Source organism: Sander lucioperca, chromosome 17 (assembly GCF_008315115.2).
Source record: "Sander lucioperca isolate FBNREF2018 chromosome 17, SLUC_FBN_1.2, whole genome shotgun sequence".
Lineage (NCBI taxonomy): Eukaryota > Metazoa > Chordata > Actinopteri > Perciformes > Percidae > Sander > Sander lucioperca.
The window spans coordinates 24,201,520-24,221,758 of NC_050189.1; the positions used below are offsets into that span (position 1 = coordinate 24,201,520).

Below are 20,239 nucleotides of genomic sequence, written 5' to 3' on the forward strand. Positions count from 1 at the left end.
TCACAGGGGCCAATTTACTGTAGAATTAGCACTTTTATATTGTACTTGTATTGGTATCTTCCAACTCTACCTTTAAACCCTACAAATGCAGAGAACTGATTCAACGGCCCAGATACATTCATACTAATCCATCTCTAGAATACTTAGCAGTCAAATCATACTTTGTGCCCGTTATATGCGCTCTGCCCAACAGTGATGTCAAGCTGTGAATGGACTCCAGTTCAGGTGAAGGAGGAAGAAGCTGCACTCCTCTCATTATTCTTTCTTCTCATGACGGCTGGCTGTCTTGGGATTCAGCTGTCAATCACAGCCCGGGAATCAAGTCAGCAGGAGCCCAGAATGTACTGCGCAATCATCAAATCTGCCAGCAGGCAGGGAGAAAACACCTAGAGAGCCCAAAGCCACCAACCAGTTGCAATTAAAGTGCTGCTCCGCTGTGAGGAGGGGAAGCTGAGGCCACCTGAGGGTCAGTGAAAAAGCCAATTACCAGCACGTCCTATATTGTCAGCAAGAGTAATTCCTTGAAACAAACAGTTCGGACTCACCTTTGCACTGGCTGCACAGACCCAAGAGGAGATCGTGGGTGTTCTCACAAAGATACAAACTTTCAATTAGGTAAACGGAACTTTTGATTTATTATCGTTGGGACAAACTAGAAAATGGAAATAAATCCCCGGGGTAAGGGTACTCACAGCGCCACAGCTCAGACCATGCAGTTTCATGTACAGAACTCTTAAAATTGGGAATACAAGTTATAAAAATAGACCATTTACAAAAACATATCTACAAAAGATAGTTCAGTGGCAGTAATGATTTGGTTGTACATAAAATAAATGTACAATCGAAAAAAAAAAAAAAAAAAACATTTCACAGTTTAAAGGCGAGAGCATATCACAATGCAGTCTTTGGGACGGAAACTGTCGCTACACAGTAGTTTCATGTTTCCACAAGCCAGTCTTTATACTAGCTGCACTCTCTGTGTTAATTAAAGGCACTGCTTGTCCATTTTCTTTAAGTGTGCCACCATTTTGAATGACGAGGTTGAGCCCATACGACTTGGGCTGGCTTTCTAGTTCTGTGCTGCTGGGCTGCGGTACAGGACAAGAGTCTTTACTGGAGCTTGACCCAGCAGCAGTAGCCACCTGCTCAGTCTCTTCCGTGACCACTGTCCCGTTCCCCAGGGTGCTGCCACTTCCTTTATCTGCGTGGCGGGAGCGGCGCGGCAGGCTGGCGCTGTCACTGCTGTCCTGCTGCAGCTGGCTCTGATGCCGCTCTCTGTAGGCCATGTAGGCTGCCCGTCGGCTATTGCGTGCTGCTACGTCATAATGGTGGTGCCGCCTGTGGGGGGCGCTCTGCACGCTGCCCTCGACACTGGTGGGGACGTCGTAGGCGTACTCTCGCAACACAGTTAGCCGACTCGCCCTGTGCGCCCGTGCTCGGTTTTTGTGATGCCTGCTCGTGTGTCCGTTGGTGGCAGCCGTCGGATTGTTGATGTTGTTCATCGGGCGGAACTGCACCTCAACTGGCGCGACGTGCATTTTAATTTCATTGTCTAGTGAATGTTCCGTCAGGCTGTTGTCCAAAACGGCTGTGCCGTTGGCGGTCACCGGTGCCGAGGCCGACTTACACTGGGCTGCCTCTGCGTGCAGATTGGTCAGCTTGCTGCCGTGGGCGGAGTTGCGCATGCTTGGGGCGCTCTTATTTGTGTAAGAAGAGTCCGCACTGCTCTGGCCACACCTTGTTGACTCCCCATCTGCCTTGCTTGCAGATCCTGCTGTGGATGTCATGGCCACGCCCGGCTGAGGCAGAAGGGCATCCTCCTGTGCAGAGTAAGCTCGTCTCCCAGAGCAACAGGCCTGGGACCAATAGCGCCTCATATCCTGCCTGTTGACACAGTGATGCGCCACCATGAACGCCCCCAGTGCCAGTGCGGCCACCCCAAACAGGCAGGTGAAAGCTAAGTCAAAGGGGTGGTCCTGTGACACAGCCATGGCCCCAAACACCCAGAGGGCCGCATACAGCCCTAACGCCCCGGCTGCACCCATCAGCTGAGCAGCGAAGGTGTGCTCATTCTCCAAGGCCGACAGGGGCACAGTGTGGGGAGCAGACACTATGGAGGACGACACTTCGTGGGGCTCGAGCTGGAGAGTGAGGGGGTGGCACTGGCTGCTGGGACCATCTGGCCCGGCCTCCGTGTTGGCTGGAGCCAGAAGCTGCTGCTCTTCCGTCGGCTCCTTGAGCTCGTAACGGCGCTCAGGGTGGCGGCGCAACTGGAGCAGGATGCTGAGGAAGTACATGCAGTCCACGAAGATGATGAATCCCACTGGGCCATAAAAAGCCCCGATACTGGGCTCCCATGCCATCCAGCAACTAGAAGAGGAAGAGACAGACAGCACCAATCAAACATTTCATTTACAGTCAGGTAATAGATGTGGCTTTTAATATTCTTTAAGATTTCACCCCCCCAATTATATCAAAATCATCTTTTAGCAATAACTTAAATTATATAGTGCCTCCTAAAAGCCAGCAGTGCTCATTACAACAATACCACATGCTCTCATCTTAGATAGATAGATAGATAGATAGATAGATAGATAGATAGATAGATAGATACTTCACAAACTTAAAATTACTCTGAAAAACTTTTGCGTCTCATTTTTACAGTAAGTGGCCCATTACATTTAATAACACAGGCTGGATTCATCTTCCTTGCAAGAAATTAATTAAACTCCAAAGACTTCAGACAGATACGGGTCCAGATTTCTCAATTAGTCAGCCACGTTGCACAGCTCTACACAGCTGCTACTGTAGAAGGGGGGTGGAGGAGCTCGCTGTAAACTGGCAGCCGTTGCTTGGTGCTTGGATGCACATACCATTAATAGGCCTCCATAATCAGAACTTCAGGGAATAAACTTCCTACCCACATAAAAATATCCATTATTTACTTAAGCAACGCAGCCTGGCCGGTCGATAACTAAAGCCGACTCCTCCCGGGGACAGAAGGTAAAAGATCTCCTGGGCCTGGATGCTTCTATTTTTAACGCTGTTGTCCAGATAAAAGGACACAGCCATTACCATGAGCACATAATGAGGGATAGGAACTTGAATCGCTTTCTATACAGGGACTACTTACTATGGTGCATTGGTCCGGCTGCCGTAGTTTTTGATGTTAGCTGCTGCAGTGATCCCGCAGACAATGATGGGTATCCCTCCACCGATTAAGTAGAACCTTTTGTAGAAAGCACAGAGAGGTGGTTCTGCTTTAGTCTTTCTGTTTGTAGAATGACAAGCAGGCGTGAACTGGACACAGAGGCCCAATGCTATTTTTAAGGCATCTACACTGACACCATGTGGCACCATGACACCATTCTCACAGTGAGAGACTTAAGTGTAGTTTATATCAGCAGACTGCTATGATTTTGTATTTTATCTTATCTTGCATGCTTATCCAGATCCAGGTCTTTTGCAAAAAAAACAGACGGCACGACACAAGTTAAACTCTGGTTAGTTCACGTCTTCCCTTACAGAAGGTGAGAAGTAGAATACAGCAGCAAGCTAGGACTGGGAGAAAGCTGTAATCAACAACACTAGATCCCATCCCCTTGGTAGCGTTTGATTAGGATATTTGCCGCGCATTTGTTGTGATGCAAGAGTGGTGGCATCGTACCTCAGCATAGGGCGCGGTGGTGGCGGAGGTTCGTCCAGCTCTTCATAGCGTTTGGCCTTGCGTGTCACCTGTTTGTAAATGTTGCGTGCAGTCACACCCACCCACAGAGCGGTAGCCAGAGTGGAATAGTGCAGCAAGATGCCCACCTAGAAGATATTGCACCATTATAAACATGACATTTACTACAGCAAAAGAAATGCAATCAATCTCCTACGTTAGAATGATTGAATGTATCTGTTGTTAAATTTCATTTTATGTCAGCAGGAGTTGAAAAATCATCTTGCGAGATGCATCTTTATGCCTGAGGGGATTACATAAATAAACAAAAAGTTCCCTGCTAAAATCTTTCATCCAGGTATTTTTTTGCAATAAAAATGAATAAGTCTTTTACTGGTTTTCCACAAGTTTTTTATGAGCGGAGTAAATTAAGCCAAAGGCAACTTTTTCCAAAAGATTTTCCTTTTAAAAAAACATCCGAAGCACTTGTTTTGACTGACTGCTGAGCACTAAGTTTGCAGGAGAGCACGGCAGTGTGCGAGTGTTGGAGGTGTGCGGGTGGTGTATACTCACTGCTTGGCACACGCTTGCATATCGCGTTTGATTGATGCCGCCAACAAAGACCCCGCAGGTGAGGGAGATGTGGAAGCAGAGGTTGACCAACATGTGCCAAAACTTGCGGCTCACACGCACAGACCTAAGGTCACGGAGACAACATATCACAGGATTAAAATGGAAAAAAAGTCTGATGAGCAAGCATTTCTTACTTATCAGGACAGGGACAGTTGTTTATGTTGAAACTGATCTGGATAGTGGCAGTTTTATCTTTACTCCACCCACGCTGGGCAATATTGACTATGTTTTCGGGATGACTATTGGTTTCTAAAGACACTTTTACAATAACGTAATTATGATGGAGTGTAAAATGCATTTGTCCCAGACAAACATAAATACAGTTGAATCAATTAAAACGGGGCTCTTCAACAGGGGGACCCCTAGGTTTTTTTTTCAAAAATTAAAGTCTTAACATGAATCCAACACATTATTAGCAAATATAAATCCCCACTGCTTACTGGCCTATAGGTAAGGTAGTCACTAAAGCCATTCACAGATGCAGTTAATCCTAAGGATTACAATAAAACATGATTTATAATATAATGCCAACAATTATTAGGCTCAGGGGCGTCGCACCCGTGGGGGATGTGGGTGTTTTAACACCCACACTTTTCCCGGTGAGAGGGTTCAACACCCACACTTTTTCTGCAGTTTTTCCACAGTTTTGCACAAACGCCTTGCGTCGAACTGCCGCCGTAGCTACGTCGTAGGCTGTGTGTAGCGATTATATTGCCTGAGTGAACAGAATTGCGTCCATAGCAACGCTCTGTTTTTCATGACAACGGTGTGTTATACTTCGCAGCGGTCTTAACAGACCGCATTCTACATCGAGGAGAACTCGCAATTTTTACGTTAATCTTGATCGCTATAAGTATGTGAGTACTGTCGATAGCAAAAAAAACCGAGCCGAATCGGTGCTAGCTAACTGGAGCTGCTGCAGCTAATGCCGAGAGCTCCCACTTAGCTAAAACGGAAGTTTTGGGGGCATATCATAAAGAGTGCCTTTGTGCCTCTTAACAGACACAAAATGCAATTAAAATGTCTGTGCAACATGAACAGGGCCCTTACATGACAACAAGATGCGTTTTCAACTCAGACATTGTTTAAATTCACCTACCCTGTTGCTAGCTGCCGTCTGGGATGAGTGAGTGTTCAGCCAGGCTTCGGTAATAATCATCAAGCAGCAGTTCCCTGTGTATTTGTAGCATATATATCCATTTTGTGTGCGATCCATCTGGCGTTGGTGAATAGTAGTCTCTGCAGTGGTGAACTGTGTGTTAGTTACCTTAGCCAGGTTAGCAGGGCCGACCGGCATCCTTCTAATTCCTCCCCGCCTTCCTCACCTGCCGCGGCCGACAACAATCCACGGGCGCCCGCTGGTCTGGTGGATGTCCTCCAGAGGACAGTTCATGCTTCCGCGGCAAGATTTTTGCGGCGAAAAAAGTTTATTTCCCCCTCAAAAATAGGTAACTGAGCACTGTAGTGGTTATGATCATATCAGTGACTATGTAACTACATGGAAACGGGCCAAATGATGCCTGTTTCTTGTACAGTAATAGCGTTACTGAAGGCTAGCTCTAGCTCCATAGGTTACTCCAAGCTTCTTCCCTTGTGAACACCTCCGCTCTTCACTCTTCTCACACCACGCTCCGATCTGCACACTGATGTTTACCTTTTCCTGCTACAACAGAATTCCTGCGGGACTTCAGCGCAAGACTACAGTAAGCCTTCTGTAACGCTGTTACTTTACAAGAAACAGGCATCATGTGGCCCGTTTCCATGTAGTTACATAGTCACTGATATGATCATAACCACTACAGTGCTCAATTACCTATTTTTGAGGGGGAAATAAACTTTTTTCGCCGCGAAAGCATGAACTGTCCTCTGGAGGACATCCACCAGACCAGCGGGCGCCCGTGGATTGTTGTCGGCCGCGGCAGGTGAGGAAGGCGGGGAGGAATTAGAAGGATGCCGGTCGGCCCTGCTAACCTGGCTAAGGCAACTAACACACAGTTCGCCACTGCAGAGACTACTATTCACCAACGCCAGATGGATCGCACACAAAATGGATATATATGCTACAAATACACAGGGAACTGCTGCTTGATGATTATTACCGAAGCCTGGCTGAACACACTCACTCATCCCAGACAGCAGCTCGCAGCTAACAGGGTAGGTGAATTTAAACAATGTCTGAGTTGAAAACGCATCTTGTTGTCATGTAAGGGCCCTGTTCATGTTGCACAGACATTTTAATTACATTTTGTGTCTGTTAAGAGGCACAAAGGCACTCTTTATGATATGCCCCCAAAACTGCCGTTTTAGCTAACGGGAGCTCTCGGCATTAGCTGCAACAGCTCCAGTTAGCTAGCACCGATTCGGCTCGTTTTTTTTGCTATCGACAGTACTCACATACTTATAGCGATCAAGATTAACGTAAAAATTGCCCGCAGTTCTCCTTTAACTCTTTAATGCTGCTGGTACAAATTGCTATCGTAATTAGGTAGATACAACCCGAGCCAACGTTAGCTAACTGAACCTATCATTTAACATTAGGCTGTTAGCTAGTTAGCTAGGTTGTCTTTTTGCCATTTATGTTCGTAAAGTTTAATGTCCGGTGGCATTTTTATCTCTTTTTATATGCCGTTACTGTAGCTATATGCGTAACGTTAGCAGAGATTTAGAAAATGGTGTGTTTATCAGTTGTAACTACAGGATCTGAGGTAACTGCACCTTTTTAACTTCACTAGCAACGTTAAATGAAAGCTAATACGTACGAGTAGTTTCCCATGTAAGAAGTATAACGTTCCGTAACATTAGCTACGTTATAGCATTCATAATAAACGGATAAACGGATCATAATATAATTACGTATGTGCTAATTTGCATAAATAGCACAACAGATCTAAACATTGGGTATAGTCAGGTGAAAATGTCTTGTTGACATATAACTGTAAAAGACTTAATGTAAAGGTCTGAATGGAACCCATTTAGGCTACCCATGAGCATTAATACATAGAGGCAGGAAGAATTGCTTTAAACCAGTATTGATTTTTGAGTGTATTAAACCAGTATTATTGCAGAAATGGGGTTTGGGGCTGAGTCAGTGGGACTGTTTCTGGGGGATGAGTCTGAGGGAAGAACAAGGGTAAGGAGAATGCAGAAGACAAAAGGTAGGTAAAATAAAAAGTGAACCCCCAGAAACCCCACGGACCTAGCCCCAAACCCCATCTCTGCAATAATAGGCTAATTAATAAAGGCTGGTTTAAAGTACTTCTTCCTGCCTCTATGTATTAATGCTCATGGGTAGCCTAAATGGTTCCATTCAGACCTTAATATTAAGTCTTTTTCTGTTATATGTCAACAAGACATTTTCACCTGGCTATACCCAATGTTTAGATCTGTTGTGCTATTTATGCAAATTAGCACATACGTAATTAGATTATGCTCCGTTTGCCCATGTTAACAAACAGTACGATTATCCATCGTTTTTATTGTTAATAAACAAATCACATCCATCCCCCTCACTTTTGAAAAGCTTGCTACGCCCCTGATTAGGCTATTTTAATAACGTAGTATTCTGTGCAAAAAAGTTATGTATAAAGGCTTAAGGCCATCCTACATGTTATTGCAGGCCCAGTTTATTATGCAACTTCATTTTATACAATATATGTAGTAGGGGGTCCCTGCTCCATCTCTCTTTCAGTTAAGGGACCTTTGGCCTAAAAAACATCAAAGACCCTTTAATTACAGTACAGCAAATGAATTACCTGTGATGGTAGATGTAGCTGATGATAATGGTGAGCAGGCAGATAAGTAGGATGATAGTAGTGGCGTAGATGACTGGGTGCAGAGGCTGGATGCTTGGAGATAAATACTCCACACTGCTGAGGTCCTGCATGACAGATGAGGGGACACATCCTCAGTTTTAAGTAATATTGTTACTTCATGTCACTACATGGCATAACTAAAGAATTATGATGCTTATAGACAACTACAAAGTGCCAATGGCAATTTAAAAAAAAAAAAAAAAAAAGTGCTTTACATTACAAAACTAATGGCAGGATATAGGCCATCTTTCCTGATGTTGATCACTGGAAAGACATCCCCACACAAATGCCAAATTTGCCTATGCCATACAATGAACATGAGGAATAACCCAACCTACCATCAGCAGGCCGTAGTTGCCCAGAGAGTTGCAGGATATGGTGGTGAAGTTGTCATGATGGCCCATGATGCGGCAGCCGTCGCTCTGCCATCCTCCGTGGCCTCCCACCAGGCTCAGGTTCCAGCAGGCGGACACAGCATCTGAGCCACGGGCGAACCGCCGCAGGGTGATGTTAACGGGCGTCCTCAGGAGACGAACGGACATGCCGTCTAATGGAAAACACAGACGGGGGGGGGGATCAGAAATGACACCTATTTGGCTATTTGGTTCTTGTCGTGCTGTCAAGTTTTGGTTGCTTTGTGTGTCACTGTTTTGTGCCAGAATATTTTCAGATTTCTCCTCGCTGTAAAAGCCCAAACATATTAAACACTTACGACTACACCGAAACATTATGACTTACCTATCTTGGCCATGATGACAGGGGTGGCAACACTCCTCCTCTTGCCACCATCAGCCAGTTGGGAGGAGTTGCTGGTAGAGGGAAAAAACTTGCCGTTGCGGAGGCCCAGTAGATGGAGCTTGTAGACCGTGTCCTCTGCCTGCCCCGGGACTGCAGCCAGGCTGAAGAGAGACTGAGGTAGCTGCAGGGAAGCCTCCACAATGGTACTCTGTAGGGACGAAAAAATGCATTCAAGTAAAAATCTAATCATTTCATTATTTTTGTACAATAGATATATTGTTTTGTTTAAGTTAAGCATTTGAGGATCGTGCCTGCTGCAATCAAAACCAAACCCCACAATGAAACCTCGCCCAAAACAACCTGCTGACAAATGGGAATTATCTCTGAAAGGAGCTGACCTTGTGAAGGATGCTGGAGAAGGAGCTGGTTGTGTTGCATTTGAAGGTGAGCTGGCGGTCCTGTCCGGGTGTGCGCTCTGGGCTGGGCCTCTGGAACAAAATGCAGGCCATGCCATTCCAGTCGTTGGCCCTGACAACGTGAGCCTCCAGTGCTATGTTGGGGGATGTCTGGAAGGACAACAGGAATAGTGACGTTTTACTCAATTCATTTAAACATTGTGTTGTGCAACATGACATAGAGGTCCTATTTCAATCGTGCAACCACAAGTGCAAAGTGCGTCTCCAAGCGCACCTGCTATTTTGTTTAATGTAGGTGCAGCAGCGCAAAGTGCAAAAAGGCTGGGTCAAGTGGAATAGATTTCAGTGGGTGGAGTGATTTATAGATACACGGTCAGCCAGTCAAATCACTGGTCTCATCACTCTGAAAACAGCTTCGCCAAACACAGGGAAACATGACAACAGCAGCTCAACAAATGTTTTTTCTAGATGGTGCATAGTGGCTTGAAGTTCACATACAGCACCACAAATCTATAGCTAAAGGCAGATGGTGTAGTGTTGTTATTTAATTTGCACAATGAGTGTAGCTGCCGGCTTGGGACTTTGTGTGTGGAGTGGTCAGGAAAATACAAAACCATCTGAGTGCTCCTTGCACCGCCAAAAAAATAGGGCCCAAAGTGCTGTTGACTAACCAGGGAGAAGACCTGTGCCGTGGCCAGACGGTAGACAGCGATCTTCTGGAGGCAGGCGATGATGCGGGAGCAGGCCATGGCTTCACGCTGAGCCATCCAGAGCACCCTCTCGTCGGCCAGCATCAGGTTACTGGCCATGCTTACCATCACCTCACCCAGCTTGGAGACCAGAAGAATGTTGACATGAGTGAATACACACATTGATGCATTCACATCGCAACAGCTAGGAAATTCATGGCACTGGCTAAGGAAAAGTGGTAATTATAACTTCTGTGACCCTAAAATGTTGACTTACTACATGTAGCAGCAGCTCAACGGCTTATATTCTAAATTATTGGAATGGAAAATTAAGATGTGTATACGTTTAGCCAGAATATTGTTTGTATCAAAACAGCCCTAAACACATTTGAGGGAGAGACTTGACTCATAGCTAAGTGACTATTGGAAACAAATTTCAAGCACGGTGTTGCCCAACGAAACTTTTTACATGCTTTAAAACTATATTGCTCCTCGCCTACAGCAGTAACATGCTAGGAGCTTCTTTACTTGGAAAACTTTTCTTTTTGTTGGCCTACAGCTGTGCTGAAAGTTGTGACAAGACATCCTTTCTCATTAAACAACATGACAACAAACAGCTGTTGGACATCAATCTATTTGTCCTTGAAAGGAATCCACCGTGCAACGCATTCTACTGTTAACCCACCCTTGTAAATAAGTTCTCAGACATAAGAGCAGCCACCAAAGTACTTACATCTTTAAACTTCTCAACAAACTTGCCAAACTTCTCAATCATCTCAGCCACGAAGATGATGTCCATCTTGTCTGAGAAGTTTGCAGCATCGATAGTGTACACCAACAGGCGGCGAGCCCTGGCCACCACGTTGCTCTCATTCAGAGGCATCTAGCACAAAGAGACAGACAGAGAGAATACGTTTGTATCGGACTTGAAATGGTCCAAGCAAAGAGACACACGCAGGTAGGATAAGATGAACTCAGAAGAGTGAATTCATATTTGTTGGAGCCATTTCATTGGCAACCAGTGTGTGACGCTGGGGGTAGCAAAGGTTTATTTAAATGTGGACTAACTGCTTCAGCTGCGTTGCGCACAGTGAGGTCACAGTTTTCTTTGACCGTGGTCACGTGGTATGGTGTCAACGTGGTAAGATGGAAAGGAGAATTGTTATTTTGTTTGATGAGTTTTTTTTATTATTTAAAATAAACGCACTGACATATCCAACTTGAATGTTCAGATTTTGGACAATAGGTTGTTATGAAGAACGCCATCTACACTAGGGGTGCATGATATATCGTTGCAATATTTTGTTTATATTGTGGAGCGCTGCGTCCCGTCCGCTGGCTGTGTGGCTTAGTTGTGTTCGATGTAGAGCCCGCTTGAAACGCTATAATGATCATGTTTCATTGGCCAGTTACCGTGCCACTTGCACATGTTAGTACACGTCAGTGCACGGGTCCAGTACGTGACAAACCCTATGGAGCATACCACGTGTGTGCATATTTCGACAGAGTGACAGTGTAAGTGAAGAAATAGAGATAACTAAACGGAACGAATCAGAGAAGCGAAAGAAAAAGTGTCCTGTTCTCTTTATTTATATATTTTATACTGTCCAACCAGTAAAACATGTCCTGTTCTGTAGACATGGTCCTTATTTATTTATTCATGTTGGACCAGTCCAATATGACTGTCAGTTGAAATAAACCTTGTGTTGTAAGAAAACTTGTTTTATTTGTTATGAATCTATTTTGATGCGTTTTCCCATAACTTTTGTAATTTTACATATGTTTAAAAATATCGAAATTAATATCGATATCGCAATATCACATTTTGTCAATATCGTGCGACCCTAATCTACACCGGAACCAGGCGTACGTTACCAACCAAAGAAGAAATGTGCGTCAACAATATTGAAGAACTGAGTAAGAAAGGACGGTGATTAAGGGTTTATAACAATAGCGGAGTCTCATTAACCAGATACAGACCTGGTTGATGACGTATAGAAATCTCGTGACATCTTTTTGGAACTGGCAGTGGGAGTAGTCATCCTCCGCCCACAGCCCCTTGCGATCACAGTAACGCCACGCCCGCTGCTCTTCCCCCGAGCTGCCCGAGTAGGTGCCAGGGCTGGATGCCAGTCTGTTGCAGGGGAGGTAGGCTCGGATCCCTGCCAGGGTGCGCGGCCACCTGGAAGGAGCCAAATAAACACAGTCCTGCTGTTTCCGTTCCTCAGATACTGATGTATGCAACGTCCTTGTTCTCTCCTTACTTTTTGTAATGTGTGTGCCATCAATAGCAACAGAGTAATGAGCAATGATTATGGCTCAAGCCTGGAAGTAATTCATATGTTTAACCACAAGGGGGGGCCACAGTGCTTGACTTGACAGCATGCTATACAATTAACACTCTAAATATATTGGTTAATAGTAAAATACTCCCTTTGTGAGAGTGGATCTGTGTATACATTTAAGTATTCAATTTAATTCTAATTATATAATAATACTATTATTATGAATAAAGCTACTGTTTGCTTTTGTAATTTAGTTTCTGAAATGCCCATTAAGGCATTTAAAGCCAAAATAACCAGCTTTTAAACACAGTAAACCTAGGCAAAACACAGCTCTCTAATCACATCAAATTTAATATAAAAATCTGGCTTTTACATCAGATAGAGGTGCACTCGATTCTCAATGACACTAGCAGAAGTGAGTAGCTCTGTGTCTGCTTATGTGTGGGTGTGCACTCACTTGAACTCTCCTTTGTTGTTGGAGACGCGATCAGGAGCACAGTACTGAGCAGAACTCTCCAACACCACTATGTGGACAGTCCTGGTGGTGTTGCCTCTGCTTGTCCGGACCCGGCACTCCCAGTTCCCAGTAAAACCGGGCTGGATGTTTGAGATGGTCAACGCACTGATGGGAAACAATGAAGGAGAAATCAGAAGAAAAAAAATCAGATATCATGGCACACCTGCCAGCCTAAAGGGAAATCCAGCTGTGACAAAGCTAAAGGCTTTCTATAGAATAAAAACGAAAAATGCTGATAGTACCATGGAACATAGTGTCAATGATTTGTTTTCCTCATATAATGGCAGCGATTACAGGCAGCACACTCACCACCTTCAGTTAGCATAAACATGAATGTATATTTCCATACCTAGCAATGAGAGAGCAGTTCTGCACCATGCGCTTTTCAATGAAGATGCCTTGGGCGGCGTCGGCTTTTACTATTCGGCCATTCTGGTACCACAGCACCTGCATGTCCTCGGCCACAAAGGAGGCCTGACACTGGAAGGGCAGGCTGTCCCCCTGAAAGACCACCTGACGCTGGGACGGAGTCAGCTGGAAGGAGGGCAGCTCGAGTGGAGCATCTGGGGAAACCAGACAAAAGTTAGCAAGAGACTCAGGTAGTCAATCGTAACTTGGTTCGTATTTCTCACAAATCATTTTCAATTCCATTCGCTCTGGACACACTGCCTTTGTGTTTCTCTTTCTGAACACAGGGAAACTAAAAACAGTGCCCTGAATTCTGGGTAATTTGTCATTCATATCAGGTCACGGCTCCTGCGAGATCTGTGCCATGTATTACATAATCCCTCAATGTGATGAGTGCCAAACTGATAAGACATGAGCAAGTACAAACACAGGCAGCACTGGCCTGGGCAGGCCTTTTCTTATCTCCTGTGTCATTGCACAAGCCCCTGCTTCCCAAACACCGCCTCATAATCTATGTCACAACTCAACATGACTTATTTCAACCTTTCAAAATGTCTGAGACTGGACAAATAACACATCAGATAGTGTCACTGAAATGACAAATGATTCAGTTTCAGAGTTACAACAGCTACTATTTTAGGGTGACACCTTTCTGCGGTGTCAAATCTTTGTTTCTGTGTAGCTCAGGTGTGTGTGTGTGTGTGTGTGTGTGTGTGTGTGTGTGTGTGTGTGTGTGTGTGTGTGTGTGTGTGTGTGTGTGTGTGTGTGTGTGTGTGTGTGTGTGTGTGTGTGTGTGTGTGTGTGTGTGTGTGTGTGCGTGCGTGCGTGCCCCTACCGCAGGTGAGGAGCTCCGGCCTGATGGAGGTAATGAGCTGGCCCTGGAGAGACTGGGGGAAGGCGCACTTGGTGTTCTTGACCGCGATGTTCCTGTCTTTGATCCAGCGCAGCAGCCACAGGAGGTTGCAGTCACACAGCAGGTACGGCGTCTGAAACTCCCTGTGGATGTATAGAAACACGTATCTTACGACACATCTTGCATATCTTACAGACGTCCCAGTCACACGTCGATGCTTGCATGCGATTTTAAGTACACAGCAACATGCTTCGTATCCTACTCACAAGGACTTCAGAGACACCAAGCTGTCAAAGGTCCCCTGAGCCAATGAAGAGAACATGTTCCCTGAAAGGTTTCTGCGAAGGAAAATTATAAAACACTGATCATTTACCCCAGTCTATTACAAACACATGATTATATAAATGTCTGTTGTAGCACACAATTTATATATTCGTAAAAGTACTAACGACTTACAGTCTGATCAAACTGGTGAGGCCCTTGAAGATGTCTACGTTGAGACAGCCGATGCTGTTGTTGGACAAGTCCCTGTAGCAAAAAAAATAGTTTTAGGCTTATTTCTTCCACATTTGAAAAATAACACAACACGACAGCTTCAATAGTCTAAGAGACAACCAATTAATTCGATGCAATACGGCCGGGAATGTTTTCCAACAAGATAATTTTAGATTAGTCCGAGTGTATCATGAGAAAAAACTGATAAACAGGAAAATGTCGCAGAGATAAAGCATTAAAAAAAAGAGCCAAGTTTTTAATACAGACAGGTTGAGGCAACAAGCCCAAAACTTCAGCTGACAGGTTTACAACGTTCAAGGTGATTTTAGATTATGTGTCTGTGTGGGCCTCCGGGGGAACCTACACATCAAAGGCAGAGGAACACTCTGGGAGATGATTAATCGCCGATGATTAATGTCAAAAACGTCAAAAGTGTGTGTTTCTCCTCTGGATGTGACCTGACATGATGTCTCTGGCAAACATCAGATGGAAGCGTACGAGACTGCTGGCGCCTCTCAGAAAGAATCAAACGTGAGTCCACTGCCGAACACGGAAAAAGACTGATCCTGCCTCTGGGAATTACACTCAGTGTGCAAACACTTGGAAGTAGCTGCGAAGAGGAAATATTCTATAGCACACCATCATCTGATACAGGGGTATCTACCTGTGGGAAGGGAACCTCCAAACACACACCCCACCCCGCCCATACGCCAAAATGCATGGGTGTCACAATCAAGTTATTCTTTATGTTTTAGGCCACGTCCACACGTACCAAAACAATCCCCCCCCCCCGCCTTTTCTGCTACAGAAATTCACCAAAGAAGGCGGAGCATGTGCATAAAGCTTGCGCGCTGTATACAAACAGATAGTAGAAGAAGAAGAAGAGGTTGAAGGCTAGAGGTCGAGGGGTGTGGCGATGACATCATCGATACGCAAGTATGTGGCTTCGCCGTCCAAACGAAGACGCAAGGGCGCCGTGTTCTAATTTTTTCACCCTGGGACCAGGTTTCAAAAAAGTGCGTCTTCAGGCAGTGCGTTTACAGGATTCGTTTGGACGATCGGCCAAAACGATGCAAAACGTGTGCGTTTACAACAAAAAGCGTTTCCGTGTGGATGGCCCCTTGGTTTAGTTGGTTTTTTTTTTAGGTTTGTTTTATTTCTGTGTCATGCCAAACATTTGGCCCATCCCATATGGGATTACAAGACACCACTGTCTTCCGGTCTCACATACGCAAATCATGTGGAGAAATACATGGATAATAGAAGTAGGAAAAAACGGTACACAAACCATCACGCACAAAATATCTACAGATCATCTTGGTAAAGAGCTTTTTTTCTCTTCTCCCAGATAACTGGCTAATTTATATGTTTTACATGTAAACGGCCATCTCAGTCTGAGTCAGTGAGAGCATCATCCATATTTTCAAAATCAATACCTGTTTTTATCTTACTAAACGCAGCATCACGCTGTTCACAATAAAAAGGACAGTAGAGAAATATGGAGCTCATTTTCTTTATCATTTAAACAACATTTATAGTAAAAGTGTTACTATACTACTATAATACTGTACTTTTGAACTCTTATAATTAACAAGATAAGAAATAAGTGGTAAAAATGTGATATTTTGAAATGAAAAAATATTAGTGCAGCTTTAACACTGCTAAAAGCTAAACATAAATAGCTTTGATGAGTTGTCTAACATTAACATTATCCAACAATCGAACTTTAGGCTCTTTAACTTCCCAGAAAAAGTGTGTTCTAGACCTACTCTGTAGTGTCCTCTATGTGTGTTTACTCTATCTGTAAAGTGTCTTGAGATAACTCTTGTTATGATTTGATACTATAAATAAAATTGAATCAAAAGAAACCAGTCACAGTGACTCAAAGGTTCAAAGTCACAGCACCTTTACAACAGCTGGAACGCATATCCTTCTGTGAATGATCCAAATCACTGACAAAGTGCCAAGTAAAAGGAACAAGAGCCTGGGAGAAGAGACACAATATTACGTCAACCCGACAGCTAAACTGTATCCTGAGGTGCTCGAGGAAAGCTATAACTGTCAGGCATATGCTAACATCCGAACATTTATGTTATTATTGGTGTTGGTCCTTAAGGTACCAGCTGGGGAATTTACTGTGTGAGGTTATTAGTTCCACTTGGGAGAGAAGAAAAAGCCGCCTTTTGCAGTCTTGCCAATTTGTGCCTGCATTGTGTGTCAGAGGAAGAATTACACAGGATGGAGGGGGGGGCTCCCCTAGCTTTAGGCATACTTTCATCTCACTTGATCGCCTGGGTTCAAATCCTAGAGTTACAGCTACATCAAGGGACTTAAGACAAGAGGGTGAATACTATTATTTTAACTCACTTTTACTGTGTTAGGAATCGTTATGAACGTACTTAAAGGGGCACTATGAGTTCCTGCATGGTTTCAGCACGATTTCATTTTTGTCTCAAATCGTAGGCATCTCTCCTTCATCCACTAGCTGCCTGCCCCCTGAATACACTGTGAAAAAGCCCGGTCTCGGGAGACAACACAGCCAATCACCGACAAGATGGTTGGGGGAGGGGGTGCTTTTAGAGCAGCAGCCTTAATTTCAGTGAAAAAGATGCACTAACCCCCACCCCCTCTCCCAACTATCTTGTCGGTGATTGGCTGGAACGTGGTTTGTTGTATTTTGGTGCACAGCCTGTGCCCCTAGTGTAGGTTTGACATGTACGACCCCTGTGTTGTCTCCCGAGACCGGGCTTTTTCACAGTGTATTCAGGGGCCAGGCAGCTAGTGGATCAAGGAGAGATGCCGACGATTTGAGACACAAATGAAATCGCGATGAAACCATGCAGGAACTCATAGTGCACCTTTAATGCATATAAAGCAGATTTTTCTAGTCTGGCTGTGTACCTATTAATGAATCAAGTCTCTACTCTCCTTCTACTTTTACTGGACGACTGGTATTCATTACGAAAGACTAATCTCAAATGTGTCTTTCAACCACAGGCATGTGGCCTGTTAACAGCACGGAGGACTGTCTCAGTGCAGTGTTTCAGTTGCTGTGAATGAACAGAAGAAAAAATAGCCCAATGTGATTAGGCTCAAGACTGTTCAGCTGTTAGCGAAATGTAGAGTAAAGAGGGCTCAGGCCAGAGGAATCCATAGGGTTAGTGTTACAAATAGTGTTGAACATTGTGAGTGACAGGGGCGTTTGAATATACGGTATTTGCATGTGTGGAAAATGTGTTTGAACTGTGTGTAAAAGGTCCAGACACACAAAGCCGATAATCGGCCGTTGGACAGTCTGGCGAGGTCAGTGACTCGAGTCTGTTCGGTGTGTTCCCTGCCGTCGTCGGCCTTCATTTTGGCCGATTTGACATGTTGAATCGGAAGGCGGGCACTGCCGGCAGTCGGACTCAAATGACCCATCTGATTGGTAGAGTACTAACCCGGAAACGGGGAGCGGAATGAGCGTGACTAGAGTCTCTCAAAATCTTTGTTGATCTGAAATGAAGACAGATTCAGCAACTGCATGGCCTATTTCTCGCTTAAAATGTTTTGTGAACCATTTTAATAAAATATGAGATCGTATTCTGAACAAGCGATGACAGTCTGTCTTTGAATTTCCGGAGAAACCAGACCCACGTAACGTGTTCGTCCAATCAGCTGCCGGTTTTCATTTTTGGGCGACAATACAGATTAGCGCCGCCTGCTGTTATGGAGACGTATTACATCTCGTGTCGTCACTTTGGTGTGTTCCGAGGCACTTTTTTGACCAACTCGGGGAGACTGATCAGTCCAACTGCCTTTTCTGCCGAGGGTCGGCCTTCTGGTCGGTGTGCCTCGACCTTAAAGTGAAGTAAGGGATACACTTGTCTTTTGCCAAGCGTGTAACCAACAGTACACCTTACATCCGAGCTCAGAGCACGAATAAAGAAGCCCAGACAGACTGGGACCAGCTGACTACTTTTAGATCAGACATAAGTCCTGTCCTAAGAGTGCAAGTGGAGCGTTTTCTACATGCCAGTGTAGACCTGGTTTAAACTTGACGTGGACAATATTTTTGTTATTTCATAAATTCAGGGAAGAGTTTGTTTTTCAGCATTGTTTTGGTTTAAATTAACAATGATATAAATGTATACTTAACAGGGACCTGAACGCTGCTCAGGTAGCTCAGAAGAAAGCCAACTAAACAACCCCTGCTTGAAGGTTGCTCGGACCATTCCCAAACTGGTGGATATTTCAAAGACTGGCTAGAGCAGAGTCAAAAATAAGGACACAAAGAAATGTAGAGAAGCATCTGCCAAATGTAGGTCAAATAAATGTGATATAAAAACTGGTAAAATTCTATTTTTAAGTACTTCTTGCTGCCATTAAACTCTGCTGCAATTTTCCAAAACTGGGGGGGAAAGTAGGGTGGATGTGTAGCGGTGGATGCCAACCCCAACCTTTGATGTAGGGCTTCTGTGTTTACATTCCCAGGGTCCGCCACTACTTCATCCTCTCCTCATTGGCTCATCTATTCTATGCTCCCTCCCTTTCACAGTCAAGTGAGTGACAACTACCCTTTGAAATTAACTGAGGCGGGCGGTGGGGCCAATTAAACTTTGTTACCCTCAGGCCAAACCAAAACTGTACTATGGAACAAACAAATCCAGGCGAGGTTGCAGATCACTCTGTGGGGATAAGGAGTAAGTCTTTAAGAATAACTTGTCTGTGGGGGTGAAGATTTTAATATGCAGAAGACATATAGGCATGCATGAATCCATCAGTGTGGGATAAATATGCAATGATGATGAGGGGAGGGGAAATGAGTCCAGGTCTGAGCCAAGGAGCTGACTGCCTTCCTGTCTCGCTCTTATTGCTCCGCAGCAGCAGCCAAGCTCAAGTTTGTGTTGGCAGCGGCTGGGTACTGTCGGATGATTCCAATTCATGCTGTGTGTCTCTCACACACATACGCACAGTTTCTGACCTCCCATACTTACACACCACATATCCCAGATGGACCGTATTCCTTTTTCCCCTGCATATCAAAATTATAGTCACATGACATTCATAGACACCACACACGTTTATATATCCAGCTTGTTTTCCTGTAGTGTGTGAAAGTATATAAGGCCTCATGCTGTCTGCAGTGGTCTCTGGCATTGGGCCAGGGAAAACAAGGCAGTAGAAATAGCCTGCTGCTTGACCATGCTCCCTTATGGACACTGGATACACTCGAACACGCACACCACATTGCATAGATAGATACAAAACAACGGCTGCAAATACAGTACAATATATGATTGCGTCATTGCTGAAAGCAGTCTCGGACTAAATACTATTAAAACAATAACACATAGAGCCTGCACAACCCAGACACTACATTGACTGTTCAGGAATTTGTAAAAGCTTTGGAACCGCAACATATTTTACCTTTAACAACGCTGGAATTTAGATCTTTTGGTTGCGATAATAAATGAACACCTTAGTGAAATCCCAGAGGGGCTAAATAAGTGAATGTAGCACACACACTTGCAGAAACCACATTAAAGAGACAGTGAGGCAGAAGCTCCACCACTACTCACAGTCTTTTGAGTGTTGGCAATCCAAGGAAAGAGCCTGGTTCAATACGACTGATCACGTTACTCCGCAGGTCCCTGTGGGAAGAAAAAATAAAAAAACTTTCATGAGCAATTCAAACAACAAAATAGCATATCTGCAGGGATTAGTCCATCATCAAAGAGAAAATGAAT

General features: G+C 44.5%; 1 protein-coding gene across 1 annotated transcript in view; it reads right to left on the bottom strand.

Moving 5' to 3' along the window:
- Positions 1-611: 611 nt before the first annotated feature.
- adgra3 (adhesion G protein-coupled receptor A3) overlaps positions 612-20,239 on the bottom strand; it is a 33,347-nt gene continuing 13,719 nt past the window's right edge. The window contains exons 3-19 of the mRNA XM_031285006.2: positions 20,072-20,143; positions 14,472-14,543; positions 14,282-14,353; positions 13,998-14,158; positions 13,104-13,317; positions 12,695-12,859; positions 11,933-12,134; positions 10,686-10,835; positions 9,935-10,093; positions 9,246-9,413; positions 8,848-9,055; positions 8,448-8,656; positions 8,050-8,174; positions 4,238-4,361; positions 3,668-3,813; positions 3,134-3,229; positions 612-2,370 (exon numbers count right to left, since the gene is read on the bottom strand). Coding sequence (XP_031140866.2) covers positions 924-2,370; positions 3,134-3,229; positions 3,668-3,813; positions 4,238-4,361; positions 8,050-8,174; positions 8,448-8,656; positions 8,848-9,055; positions 9,246-9,413; positions 9,935-10,093; positions 10,686-10,835; positions 11,933-12,134; positions 12,695-12,859; positions 13,104-13,317; positions 13,998-14,158; positions 14,282-14,353; positions 14,472-14,543; positions 20,072-20,143 — 3,790 coding nt within the window. The 3' untranslated portion in view covers positions 612-923. The remainder of the gene's footprint in view (positions 2,371-3,133; positions 3,230-3,667; positions 3,814-4,237; positions 4,362-8,049; positions 8,175-8,447; positions 8,657-8,847; positions 9,056-9,245; positions 9,414-9,934; positions 10,094-10,685; positions 10,836-11,932; positions 12,135-12,694; positions 12,860-13,103; positions 13,318-13,997; positions 14,159-14,281; positions 14,354-14,471; positions 14,544-20,071; positions 20,144-20,239) is intronic.